General features: G+C 58.6%; 2 protein-coding genes across 2 annotated transcripts in view; one reads left to right on the top strand and one right to left on the bottom strand.

The window, feature by feature from the left end:
• The first annotated feature begins 532 nt into the window (after window positions 1–532).
• GNLY (granulysin) overlaps window positions 533–13,528 on the top strand; it is a 31,056-nt gene continuing 18,060 nt past the window's right edge. Inside the window, exon 1 of the mRNA XM_032410538.1 lies at window positions 533–857. The gene's annotated coding sequence lies outside the window, so the exon portion shown is untranslated. The remainder of the gene's footprint in view (window positions 858–13,528) is intronic.
• SFTPB (surfactant protein B) lies at window positions 2,202–8,036 on the bottom strand. Its single transcript, XM_032411189.1, has 10 exons — window positions 7,973–8,036; window positions 7,503–7,630; window positions 7,175–7,246; window positions 6,694–6,819; window positions 5,919–6,071; window positions 5,586–5,675; window positions 4,014–4,191; window positions 3,702–3,853; window positions 2,756–2,836; window positions 2,202–2,264 (listed from the first exon to the last, which is right to left on the bottom strand). The coding sequence occupies exons 1-10, from the start codon at window positions 8,034–8,036 to the stop codon at window positions 2,202–2,204; spliced, it is 1,107 nt and encodes a 368-aa protein (XP_032267080.1).

Genomic DNA, 13,528 nt, shown 5'->3' with positions numbered 1-13,528 from the left:
GGAGAGGGGAGGGGGCGGGGCGGGAAGCAGTTACGGGGCGGGGGTAGCCCCGTGGGTGCCTACTTCTCCCTCAAGGAGGAGAGTGATGTTGCTGCCCAGTCCAGCTGCATGAGGCTGCAGCTTTGGGGGCATTTTCAATGACTGTCTTTTTCCTTTTAGTATGAAGCAGTAGGCTTTATTGGTATTGTTACAGGCATTGGATTACATAGGAGCTGATTTTTAGCACGTGCCCCAACTGAGCTTTGAGGAGATAAATCATAGCAGAAATGGAATCACACTGGAATTTTAACCAAAACTTGGAGGAAGCTTGCCTTACAAAAAGATAAAAAGAAAACCCCCTTTTACGTCTTAAAGTGATAGCTCTTAAGCCGGAGAACATCTCAAATATGAAAGTTTGTCCAATCACCTTCCCACCTTGCTTGAGCCCTGCCGCGTCCATTCTTGACAAGTCAGGGATTTCCTGATTTTTTTTTTTTTAAAGTTTGACTTCATATATCTATCTTTTATGGTACTTGATGTTCCCATTTTTTTTTATTCTTCTGAATTTGAGTTTTGTGAAAGTATTGGCAAAACCACTGTAAAAGCCAGTATCTTATGCACATGGAGATGAAAGTGAGGCAGGCTGTCCTCTTGGAGCCAGGGAAGGAGTGTGTGGCTGACGAGTTCCCCAGGACCCAGCCCGGGGGTGTTGTGGGAGCTGGGCTGGCTCCAGTGGGGTGTGTGAAGTCTGGCCGGAAGTCCCCGGGCCGGAAGCCGCCTCTTACAGATCTCCTCCAGCAGATGCTACCCTGGCTGCTCCTCACACCCGGAGAGGAAGAAAGTGGCTCTGCTTTGGGCTGTGGTTAGAGACAGGAGAGGTAAGACTGACAACAGGACTGAGGTCACAAGCTGCGGGCTCATGGTCCATCAGCTTAAAGGAGATGGGGAAGGCGACTGTGGGAGCGAAGGCTTCCCAGTGTGGGCAGAGGGCAGGGAGCCTGAGGAGGAGAAACCACCTCCTTCGATCCCCCTTTGCTGCTGAGGAGAATGAGAGCCAGAGAGGGGGCAATGTATCTTGGCTGGAGAACCCAGGGGCAGTTGACGGCAGAGTCAGGACCAGAGCCCAGGTCCCCTGGGCCAATCCATTGCTTTTCCTGTTCCAACAGGGATGGAAGGCCTGGCTCTTTCTGGTGCCGGAAGCCTTAGGAGCTGGGGAAAGGAGGCTGCCCTGGTCTCCTGGGCAGCTCCCCGGCCCCCAGGTTCCCCCAGCTGTCATCAGGGTGGGGGGAAAACATGAATTTGGTCCCTGTGGGATAGGTCTGAGTTGGGGGACACTTCCTCCTCACCGCCTCCCACAGGGGCTTATAATTCTAGAGAGATTCGGAAGCAGGCCTGGGCTGCCCCACTCAGATGCAAGAGTCGGACCCTGGGGGCCTGAGCGCCAGGAGGGCATGGGGTTCATCGTTTTCTTCACAGCTGTAGACCTTGCCCCTAAAGCGCACTCTGGCCATAGGCACCCACTACATTTTTTTAAAAAATGAGTGAACACACCTAACACATGGGGTGTTAGGGTCTGGCTCCGAGCAGAATGGTGAAGTGGGCCAAGTTTGCTCTCAGGGACACTTCTAGCCCACAGTTGCTATGTCTGTCCCTCTCAGGGTCATTTCCCTGCCCTGAGGGCCCTGGTCATAGGGGCTGCATCTGACTTACCCCTCCATCCTAAGGTGCTACCTCTGACTTAGACAATGACAGTCAGGAAGAGAGAAATGTGTCTCAGGAAGGAGGAGTCAGATGATGGTAGAGTTCCTGGCTTCTAAGGGGACAACATCTTTGTGCAGCACAGCGTGATTTCCCCTGAACTTCAGGAAAGGTTGGCCTTGGTACGTCAAATACTGAAGATCAGTGAGTGCAGAGGGTGAGCTGCAGCTCCTCCTGAGGCCTGGGACAAGGTGAGGGAGGTGGGAGCTGGGCCTAGCCCCAGGGGTGGCAGGATTCTGAGGAGAGGGACTGAGAGAGGCCATTCTTGAGATGATGCTGTGAGGGGCCCTCAGGAGCCTTGAGTTGTTGCCTATGAAGGGGAGGATGGGGCAACCAGCAGCAGTGACTACCTCTTCCTGCTTGGGGAACACAGGGCCCCCTGTCCAGATGGGTGCACGACCCATCTACCTCTTCTTCCCCTCAACTGGGAGCCCAGACTCACCTGGCATGGCTCTGAGTTCTCGTCAGAAGTGAGGAATGTGCATACACTGGAGAGGACTGAACGTGGTCTTACACGCGCCCAGGGCCTGCCGTAGGGACAGAGTTAGGGCCAGAGGCCTTGGACCCTGTTCCCCTTTCCCAGCTCTGAGGGGGATGGGAAGCTCCTACAGGAAGGGGCAGCTTTCACTTTGCCTGCCATCTGGTGGGTGTTCGTGGTGTGACCTTGTAGACCGCCTGAGCCACGGGCCTTCTGGGTTTGGAGCCTGAGGAGGTAGGATGCTTGCCCCAGAACACCCACTTGGCAGCTCCTGCCGAGCACACACCGCTCAGCGAACACCCCCCATTCCCTAATGTGCATCAGACCACACTCCTTATGGCTGCCCCCTCCTTTCCTATGTCTCCTTGTCCATTCTTTTGTGGCTTTTCCTTGACCCACGTTAAAATAGCGTCCTGGGCCTGCACTCCTGGCGTTGCCCTGGCCCCAGAGGAGCGGGGCCTCTGCCGATCAGGGACCGGAGAGGGTGGGGGCTCTGGGAGCTGAGGAGAGTCCTGGCACCAGCCGGGAGGGTGAGAGTACCTGGCAGGTGGCGTGGGCACCCCAGCCCCCGGCCACGAGGGTGTGCAGCTGGGGTGTGTGCCTCTCCACAAACTGCTCGCACTGAGGAAGGAGAAAGAAACAGGTGTGTGTGTGGGGGGGACTGGGCCCGTTGCAGGACTCTCCCCTTATCTGTGTCACTCCAGCGCTCCCTCCTGACCCGGTGGCGCTCCAGCCATCGCCCCCAGCGAGCAGCTCCGGCTGTGAACAGGCTGGTGTGGGCTGAAATGGAGGGTTTCTGTTGGGAAAGCCAGGGACACTGGAGATGGAGGGGCTCGCCGCTCACGCGCGGGGCCTGCGTCGTAGCCACCACCTTCCCATCCCCCCAAATTTCAGGTCTAGAAATCTTCAAGCTCCTCTGGGCTTGGCAACCTGACGTGGTGGGCAGTGGGGAGCCCTGCACATCCTGGAGCAGGGGAGTGCCATGCAGAACGCTGCCTCCCTGGCAGGGCATCAGTAGGCTTGCCTCAGGACTTGACTTTGTGAAGGGAATTCACCGTAGGGACTCTGAGTCCTGGGACTCTAGAGCCTTCAAGCCCAGCCCTCTCCGAGGGTGGGTGTGTCCCCGGTGAGTCACACTGAGAGAGGGATGGGGCAGGACAGGACGGGGACCCTGCAGAGAAGGCCAGGCCCTCTCCTGCTCCCGTGGGCATGGTGTGATAACCGGGCCTTAGTCTTCGTCCGTGAGGGAGGCCTGCAGGTCCTCTGGGGCCCATGCCCTTTGTCCAAAGGCGACCCCTGACTTTGGCAGGTTTTGCCCTGTGTTATTTTTTCCACGGTTTTTGGGCCCACGTCCTGCCTGTTTGAGCTCCTCGAGAGCAGGGGTCGGACGACTCTGTGTGTCTCTGACGGGGAAGCCTTTCCTGGGCTCCCCCCTCTACTGGGGGCAGGCCCAGGGCCCCAAGCCCCCCGCGTGCCCGTCCCTCACCTTTTGCCTGTCCAGCCAGGAGCTGAGGCAGGCCTGGCGTATTGCCTGCGGCATGGCCTGCTCGCTGCTGTTCCCGGCCTGCGTGCTCACGAACATGCAGACGTGGCACTCGGACTCTTGAGGTAACCATTCTCCGGGCAGGGACTCCAGAGCTGTGAGGCCTGGGAGAGAGAACCGTCAAGCCTGCCCTGCAGAGGTGCTCAGTTCTAGTCCCGACTGGCGCAGTGCAGGGGGCACCGGGGGCGGGGGTGGGGGGGCGGGGCAGGGAAGAGGAGGGTGGGCGCTGGGGAGGGGCGGGGGCCGCAGGCTCACCGGGGCCAGCGCCTTCGGAGCACCGGAGGACCAGGCCGCACACCATCTGGGGCAGCACGCGGCCCAGCAGCGCGTCCAGCAGCAGGACGGTGTAACGCTCGGCCAGACACTGGCAGATGCCACCCACCACCAGGGGTACGACACGGCACACCTGGCCCACAGCCATGGCCAGCACACCCTGGGGCGGGGGCAGAGACAGGGAACGATGGGACCTGCCCCGGCAAGGTCTACGCCGTGCCCGGCACCTGCGGGCATCTCGTAGTTTGACCCTGCGCCCTTCTGGGAGGGGGAATGAGTACGCTGTTTACAGATAAGGATGCTGGGCATCCGAGAGTCCGAGGGGCCCCGCCAGAGTCACTAAGTGAGTGCAGGGGCCAGGCCGCCATCCCAGCTCGGCCTCCACGGGCTCTGGGGCTGTGGGAAGGAGCGTGGCCAGCCGAGACGGGTGGCCGTCCACCGGGCCACACAGTGATCGGACCTGGGGCTTCCCCCTGCACACGCGGGGCTTGCTACATTTCCCTGCAGCGGCAGCAGCTTTCATCTGTGGCTCCTGGAACACCTGGGGGAAGCGAGGAGGTTCCCCAGCCCACCCCCATTCCAAACTCCACCTCCCAGCTGAAGGGCAAGGAGAGAGGCAGAGGTGACAAGCACTCTGGCTCATTCCCTCCTTTCTTCATTCATTCAACCAGCACGTGTCAAGAACCTGCACGGCGCCGGCTGGCCTTGGGTCTGCCGCGGCTGGCGGCCGCCCCGTCCCCCATTGCTGGGGAGGTGGAGGTGGGCGCACGACACAGTGAATTGTATGTCTCTGGGGTGCGCTACCTTCCAAACGGGTACTTTTCACCAAATGCTTGTGCATGTCACCTGCTTGTGTCAGAACCTACACTCGCCTAACCTCCCCACTTCGCTGACAGAGGAACGGTCGTTGCTCTGCCCAAGGCCAGCCCATCGACTCGTGCCCTGGACCCCCGCCCCCACCCCCCCAAGTACGTTACCCTGCATTGTCCTTTCTCCCCACCTCACTGCTTCTCCCATCTGCTGGCCAGTCCCATCGGCACACAAACGTGCCAAGATGGCTTTTGTCGCTAAAAGCCGCACTCGTCCGGGCGCCTGGGGGGCTCAGTTGGTTGAGTGTCCAACTCTTGATTTTGGCTCAGGTCTTGATTTCAGGGTGGTGAGATGGAAGCCCCGCGTTGGGTGCCCCGCTGAGCATGGAGCCTGCTTAAGATTCTCTCCCTCGCCCTCCCCCGACCCCCGCAACCCCCCCTTCCCTTGTGTGCACTCTCTCTAAACAAACAAACAAACTGGGATTCTTCGCCATCCAGTGATGAGCTGCTGGTGGACAAGACCGAGGTCTTGTTCATTTTTATTCTTTGACGCCTGGCACAATGCCTGGCATGTAATAGCGGGGGCTTTACAATTGTTGAATGAACTCTAGACCTGGCCCCCACGGGGCCTAAGCCTGAGCTCCGGGGTCCCTTGTGTGGCCCCTGACAGGGGTATGAGGAAGGGGAGGGGAGGGTGGAGCTGTGGAGGGCCCTGCTGAGCTCCTCATATTCCTGGATGTCTCACCTTGGGAATCACAACTTGGATCCGTTTGATCAGAGTCCTGCAGAGCCAGCAGTAGGGGAGGGGGATGGGCAGCCGCGGCTCAGAGAGATCCTGGGGGAGGGAATCACCCCCAGGTGAGGCCGGGCTGGGCCCTGGGAGAAGGCGTCCTCCAGGCCCTACCTCCCCTGCCTTCTCTTCCCCTTTTCCCTGCCTTAGGCCCTGCTTAGAGCTTCTTGTCCCCTTGCTGGCTCTGCTCTCTCCAGGGCAAGTGCTTATGGGCCTTGGCTGTGGCATCGCTGTCTGGAATCCCACCTATCTGTATGAGGGGCCAGCAGTGCAAGGGCCCTCTGTCACCTGGGTGTGAGGCCCAGCCCTCACCTGGAGGGGTCCTGGCAGCCTGGGGAGGATCAGCTTCTCCGGCAGCAGGTCTGACAGCCCTGACTCCTGCCCTGGCCCTGGACTCCCAGGTTTGCACAGGCCCAGGTGCTTGCAGATGACCTTCGGGTTCTAGGGCACAATGCAGGGTGAGGGAGTGGTCAGGGTGTAGGAGGGGACCCACTCCTGCCCAGCCTGGCTCAAGGGCTTGCACTAAGACCCCTGGCTTTGGCCCTGGAATGAGGGGCAGCAGGCTGGACGGGGGCTGTGGCTTAGGGTTCTGTGGTGAGGGTGGGGGAAGCCAAAAGGCAGAGGTGGGGCTGTGTGGGGTCTTCGGGCGGGTGTCTGGGGATATGTGTGAATGAGCACAAGCATGTGTGTTTGTGAGAATGGGTAAGTGCAAGCATGGGTGTGAGAGTGTGTTTGTATGTGTGAGTATGTGATGGTGAGGGTTCTGCATGACTGAGTGTGTGGTATGAGTGTATGAATGAGTGTATGTGAGTGTGAAGGGTGTGAGGGTGTGTAGTGGGGGTTTTGTAAACCCGTTGTGTGGACCCACTCAGTACAGCTGAGCAGGTAGGGCTGTGATCTGGGCCATGTGGCTGTGGGCCACTGTGTCTCCTGGACTGGTCACGGGTAGGGTGTGTGTGTATGTGCGTGGGGCTGGGGCATAGTGTGTGTGGGTAACTCTGCGTGTGGCTGGACATGGGGCTGTCAGGGAGGCAGGCTGGAGGCAAGGTTGCCGGGCCCTCACGATCTGGCTCTGGAAGTAGTCGATGACCACTGGGAAGTAGGTGTCAAGCAGGTGATGGCACTGGGGCACGAGAAGCTTGAAGGGCAGAACGTCACAGTCTTGCTCCAGGAACTTCCGCATCGTGTCCTGGGAGGCAGGGAGGAGACAGTCAGGCTGGTCTCTTTGAGGTCTGTGCCCGCCCGAGTCCCTGGAGGCAGGACCGCCACCAGGCAGGCCGGCCACCCTCTCCCAGGGCACCAGAGTTGAGAGAGTGCCGAGGGGTTAAGTAGTTGGCTACAGGGAGGATCCTCCCCCTTAGGAGATACCATCTCTGGCTCACTCCCAAGACCCTCTCCTGGCCAGGAGGTTCCTGGAGTCCCCAGGCAAACCCACGTCTCACTCTCGGCCTGGAGATGGCCTCTTTAGGGGGCTAACCTCTGTGCCCTGTTCTGTCCCCCATCTCTTGGCCCCCAAGCTTCATCCAGGATCTGGGCCTCATTACCTGGAAAATGGCCTCCTTGGTCATCTTGGTGAGACTGCGTACGATGTCCTCACATTCCTGGCACAGGTCATCCTGGGGAGGGGGCCCCAAGGTGGGGCATTTGAGTGGGTGGGCCATGCTCCCAGCTCAGGTGTGTGAGGCTGACAGAGCGCTCCAAGGCACAGGCAACTACCCCCCATCCCAGCCCATCCATAGCATCTTATCCCGTCCTATCCCAACCTATGCCATCCCCTGGCGGGCGCCTGAATCCCCTCAGGCCCACGCAGAGGCCACCCAGCACGCTCTGTGCCAGACCTCCAGTCCCGGCGCACCCGCGGGAGGTACTCACAGCTTTTGCGTGGCCCCAGACTTCCTGTAGGCAGTGCCCCAGGGCTCTGCACTGCAGCGCTTGCTCCAGGCTTTGGCACCAGAACTCGGGGCCCCAGGCACAAGCCGGGGGCGAGGCGGTCCAGTCAGCTGCAGGTTGGGGCCAGAGCAACCTTGGGATTTAGGCCACACCTGGCACTCTGACTTCACCCAACCTCCAACCCTAATTTTACCAGGAGCGCTTGGCCCTTAAACGTGCTGGAGTCAGATGGAGCAGGGTCCCACCTGCTCTATGCACCCCACCCCCACCCCAGGGTGTGTAACCTTGGACAAGCGCGGTTAGAGCTCAGAGCCTCAGCTTCCTCAGCTCCTACGGACTAGGGCTAACGCCTGGCTCAGGGCCGGAGCTCGGTGCGCTGGAGGCGGACGGGAAGCCTCCTCCACACCTGGCCCCGGGGGAGAGGGAGCTGAGGAGAGGCTGGGGAGACTCACCGGCGCCTGCGCCGCACAGCGTGGACAGCAGCAGTAGCCACAGCAGCCGCTGGGACTTGGCCATGGCACCTCCACAGCCTGGATCCCCTGCTGGGCCGGGGGCCCTTATACCTGGCCGGGGGCGGGGGGTGCGGGGCTCTGTGGGGGCAGCAGGGACCTCAGTGTTTGCCTTTGTCCTGGAGAGCCCTCCAGGTGCTTTGATCCCTGCGTCTTCTGAGCAGTGACACTCTACCAGCTGCCCCCCGCCCCGCCCCATTTCCTGCCTGATGCCTGGTTCCTGCTCCCTCTCTCCTCCTGCCCTAAGTCCCATGGGCCTGGACTCCTAGGACCCTGCAAGCAGGGGGCTTTTGAGTGTCCACATCTGTCCCATCTCTCTGGGCTATGGGGGGGGGAAACAGAGGCAGGGCAGGGCAGCCAGAATGAGCCCCATTACTTCCCAGCCCCTCAGGCCTCCTTTATTCTTGAGCAATACTCTCAAGAGCTTCCTGCCTGGCTCTCTCTCTCTCTCTTTTTTTTTTTTTAAAGATTTTTTATTTATTTTAGAGAGAGTGAGAGAGAGGGAGCAGGGGGAGGGGCAGAGGGGAAGGGAGAGTGAAACCCAAGCAGACTCTGCACTGAGCATGGAGCCCAATGTAGGGCTTGATCTCATGACCCTGAGACCTCAGGACCTCAGCCAAAACCAAGAGTTGGTCACTTAACCGACTGCGCCACCCAGGCGCCCCTCTGCCTAGCTCTTGACCCAGGGCAAGCCCTGGAGGGGCAAACCTGGGACCCTCCAAGGCCACCTACCTCCCACCCTCTCCTAATCCTTCCCCAGAAGACTCCTCTGGTTCTGTGGACACAGGATTGTCATTTCTCAGAGGAGCATTTACATGAAACCAACAAACAAAACCCCCAAGTGCCCCAGGAGTGTGAGACAAGGATGTGGGGACAAGATTTCCAGAGTGGCTCCTGAGCAGCCCACTTGTCCCCTGGGGGCCCCTCCCGGGCCGGGGCGGGCCACCGCTGGAGGTCCAGGAGGAAGGAAGTGTCCTTGGCAGGGGTAGGGGCTCCAGGGTCAGGCCCCACTGGCAGGGCATGCCCGGGGACGAGCTCGCCACCTGCCCAGGGGAGGACACTTCTGTGAGTGCAAGGAGTAGAGCCTTAGCTCCTTGTCACCAGCTGGTGATGAGTGCATTGGTGACGGAGGCGCCCTCTGCTGCGGAGGCTCCCGGGCTCTGAGCTCCAGGAGGCGCCCCGATCCTCATGGCGTTGGGGGGCTGGAGTTAGTGCCACTGCACACGGGATGGTCAAGTGACACGCTGGAGGTCACCCAGCGATCCGTGCAGTTTGTTGGCTCAAGCCCTTGTGAGTAAGAGAATGTGCGACCACAGATCAGGAGCAGGGTGACTTGGGCACGAGCCACGAAGGTGGGACCGGAATGTGCTAGTGGGTCACTAAGTGGGGAACAGCCGAGCTGGACGCAGCCGGTTTGGGTGCAGTCAGGACTGACCAAGCAGCAGAGCAGGATTTGGGGACGGCTGTCTCCAGGGTGCGCTGGTCAGCGTAGTGTCACAGAGGTAACACAGAGCCCTCGAGGCCAGTGGCTTCCCAGGACACATGCTTGTTTCTCACTCCCATCCCAGGACAGAGCAGGTTGTCTTGGGTGAGGGGGAGGATCTGGTTCACAAGGTCGTTCAGGGGCCCGGGCTCCTCCGTCTGCCTGGCCGCCATCCCCCAGGGCTGGGAGTCCTCCCCTGGATCCTCTGCCTCTGGCCAGCAGGGCACAGAGAGGAAGCCCGGAAGACATGAGGGAGGTTCGAGGCCGGACTGAGGAGGGCTATCCATCATCTGCCCTCAGATCATGTCCAGAACTCAGGCACAGGTTCCTGCTGAACCACACGGCAGGCTGGCAGATGCAACGTGTCCGAGCACCCAGGGCACAGGGGAATGGAGTCGGACACACAGCTTCGTCTCACAACCAGCCCAGTGAACACAGAACTGAGTGGTTCGTGAGGTTTCCTGGATAGCAGGTCTGTGGCTTCTCCCCACTGCTGCGAATTGTCATCCATGAGCATAAAATAAAAGATACACAGAAAGCCAGCCATCGCAGAGAGCCCGGCCCTGGAGGGGAAGGAGGTGCCCTGATCATGGTCCCGGGATGGGTCTCTGGTTCCCCTTGCCCCAACACCACTGTCGGCACAGTTTCTGATCAAAGTTTGGCTTTTCGTGGGGCGTGGATGTAGGAGAGCCTGCACAGATCTATCCCCTGTCCTCCTGGCCCATCTATTTCTCACTGTCAATGAAAAGAAAATCATTCTGGGAAAAACAAATATACAAACAAACAAACCCAAACACTATTAGCCATCCCAGGGTCTGGGAGCTCATGAACTATAGTTTGTTGATAAGGATGGCTCCCCCCGGGGTGTGGACAGTTGTCATTTCTGCGGGCCAGTCTCTGGTGAACACACTGTTTCCACTCAGGCTTCCTGTGCAGCACTGTGTCCACAGCTGGCCTCGGTCCCCACTGCGCCTGCCCGCAGCAAGAAAGTGGCTTCGTGGGGCACCCGGGCAGCTCAGTCAGTTAAGCATCTGACTTCAGCTCAGATCAGGGTCTTGGGGTCCTGGGATGGAGCCCTGAGTCAAGTTCCCCGCTGAGCAAGGAGTCTGCTTCTCCCTCTCACTCTCTCTCTGCCCCTCCCCCCAGTTGCTCTCTCTCTCTCTCTCTCAAATAAATAAATGAAATCTTAAAAAAGAGAGAAAAAGACGTTAACAAGGAGAGGAAGAAAGGAAGGAAGGAAGAAAGAGAGAGAAAAAGAAAGAAGGAAGGAAGGAAGGAAGAAAGAAAGAAAGAAAGGTGGCCTCACCACACTCCTGGAATTGGAAGGCCCGTGGACCGCCTCCCTCTACCCCCCCACACCCCCAGAGCCAGCTGCACCAGGGCTAGACACCTGCCCCAAAGAGGGTCAATCCACGGGCTTGGCGGAGCCAACTGGACTTTGAATTGGGAGATCAGAGCTGGGTCACTGGTGGTGGAACAGCGGAGAAGCGAAGATGTAAACACTCCAGTCAAATTGATGGTGCATGCAGAGGGTCCTGGGCTACTGAAGGCCCAGTGGCCTGGAGCAAACCCTTCACACCCTCTAGGATGGCTGTTATTATTATTTTTTAAAGATTTTATTTATTTATTAGAGAGAGAGAGAGAGCACAAGCAGGGGGGAGCGGCAGGCAGAGGGTGAGGGAGAAGCAGGCTTCCCGCTGAGCAGGGAGCCGGATGCGGGACTCAATCCCAGGACCCTGGAGTCATGACCTGAGCCAAAGGCAGACGCTTAACCGACTGAGCCACCCAGACGCCCCTACGATGGCTCTTATTGAAAAGCAGGCCATGCCAAGTGTCGGTGGGGATGTGGAGAAGGGGAACCCCAGCTCATTCCTGGTGGGAATGTGAAAAGGCACGGTTGCTGGGTGAGCAGCCTGGGCAAATCCGTTCTTCCACAAGTCGTCAGTGTACTCAGTGCCACTGCATGATATACTTACAAATGGTAAGAATGGTCGATTTTGTTTGTGTATATTTTACAGCAATTTTGAAACATTGAGGGCAGGAAGAAGACAGACAGACAGAGGGAGAAGGAAGCCAGCTGGGGTGGAGCCAAGTTTGTTTTGTTTTTCTTTTTTTTCCTTTGTAAATGAATTCACTTTTTACCGCAGTATAGTCGGCAGACTTGTTTCTCTGACTGTGGAAAAGGCCAGAAGTCTGGGTGGAGAGAACTGGGGGCTGAGACGGGGTCAGGGAGTGCCGTCACAGGTTATATGTGGAAATCTCTGGGGTCTCCTTGGAGAGGTGCAGGTGAGGAGCCCACCGGCTTCCTTGGCACTCCTCTGTGGCTCTGGGCTGCGTCTCTGTGACTTGCCCCTGGGGCTGCTCCCCAAGGGCCTAAGACTGCCCTCCCTGGCCATCCCCATGCCCATGGCCATCCCCGCTCTGGGATTGGGGGTAAAACCCAGGGAATGCCTGGCAAATGCCAGCTTGGGAGGCCTGATGGGAGCCCTTCCTAGCACTGCTCCTTTCTTCTGCCTCCAGTTCTTTCAAAAGAAGGAATTTCCCCTGGGAGGGGAGTAGGGTGGGGAAGCTTGGCCTTTATACCAGGGCTCTCACGGATGCATTCACCTGGCCCAAGACTGGTTAATGGTCTGGGAGTTGGGAGCACAGGGGTCACTGCCCTCGTGGACTTCAAGTGCCTCGGGAGCCACAGACCGGTGAGCAGAGCAGGGGCACCGCCCAGGCCCTGGGAGAGGGGAGGCTCTGGGGGGCACGGGACAGCGAGGTAGAGATTTCAGGAAGCCTAGGAGTGGGGCTGGTCAGATGGGGGGTGGGATAGGGAAGTGCTCCAGGCAGAGGGAATGGCTCCTGCAGAGGCCTGGGAGGGGGCGCACTGGGGTTATTTTGTTCCTGTTGGATGGAGGAGACAACTGAGGCCCCCTTCGCAAGAGTGAGCTCAGAATGGTGGGGCTCAGTGTGGGGTAATGACCAGCCTTTTAGCCTCCAGCCCCTGAGGGAATACATTTCTTGTTTGAAGCCGCTCCTTTTGGGACTCCGTAAGGGGGCTTTCACAAAGCACTACTGTTGCCCACCATACTCAACCCGCCCCATTTCTCCCTCTCCGGCACCAGCGGCTATGCCCATACTTGGCAAATCTGAATTCAGAGCTGCCAGGTACATGGAGGCCTGGTGCTGGTCCACGTTGCTGTGCGTGGTTTTGTTTTCTGTGACCCAAGGGTCTGATAGTGGTAGAGGCCTGTGGGAAGAACACGGTTTCTGGGTGTTAGGAGAGCTGAGTCTATGCCCCAGCCCTGTGGATGCTCCACGAGTCAGCCAAGCCAGTCCCCTTGGCCAGTAATGACTTTGGAGTAAACATGTGTTCAGGTTCCGGTCCAGCAGAAATCTGCTGGGGGCTTCGGGGTGGGTGTATTTCTAGCAACGCATCCTCCTGGTTCAGAGACCAGTGGGGACAAATGCCTCTATCTCCTGGGGACAAATGCTTCAAGATTTTTGGACATTCCCATGCAAAGATGTGATGCTGGAGCAATAGCAGCCATTCTGTCCCAGAAGGTAGAAACACGAGAAGCACAGAGAAGCAGTTCGGAGCCCTGACCTGGCTGAGCTGCCAGTTTACTATTCCTGAGCCTTTTCTGTTCTGCTTATACAGTTTCTAGTCAGATATTTTCCTGTGTGTGGCCCAAGTCATCTTAACCCAAGGCAGAAGGAAGGGATGAAAGACCTAGGGAGGAAGCAGGGGAAGAGGGAAGTCAGTGGATTTTTTCCATTCTTTCTATGCAGATTAAATTCCATCTCCTCCAAGGAGGTCTCCCAGTGTGCCCCCACTGGAGTCCATCTCCCCTCCTCCTGCCCCCACGGACCACCTCTCCTTTGTGACATCTCTCAGCGCTGGCAGACTTGCATGAACTTCGGCTTGGAGGCCACGGCGGGAGCCTCAGAATGACCCCTGCTGGGGTCTACACACAGTGTATTCTGCCCACGTCCTGGGATGGTAGCCCTGGGGTGAACAGAAGCAGGGG

This window comes from Phoca vitulina, unplaced genomic scaffold (assembly GCF_004348235.1).
Source record: "Phoca vitulina isolate PV1807 unplaced genomic scaffold, GSC_HSeal_1.0 scaffold12, whole genome shotgun sequence".
Lineage (NCBI taxonomy): Eukaryota > Metazoa > Chordata > Mammalia > Carnivora > Phocidae > Phoca > Phoca vitulina.
This window is presented reverse-complemented; position numbering and strand designations above follow the sequence as displayed.

Bases quoted from the DNA above. Each gene is read 5' to 3' on its own strand.
- SFTPB (XM_032411189.1), bottom strand. From the start codon at position 8,036: ATGGCCAAGTCCCAGCGGCTGCTGTGGCTACTGCTGCTGTCCACGCTG. The intron at 7,631-7,972 runs GTGAGTCTCCCC...CCCAACCTGCAG, and splicing joins GCTGTGCGGCGCAGGCGCCG to CTGACTGGACCGCCTCGCCC. The intron at 5,676-5,918 runs GTGACAGAGGGC...TCCCTCCCCCAG, and splicing joins GGGCTGGGCCTCACACCCAG to GATCTCTCTGAGCCGCGGCT.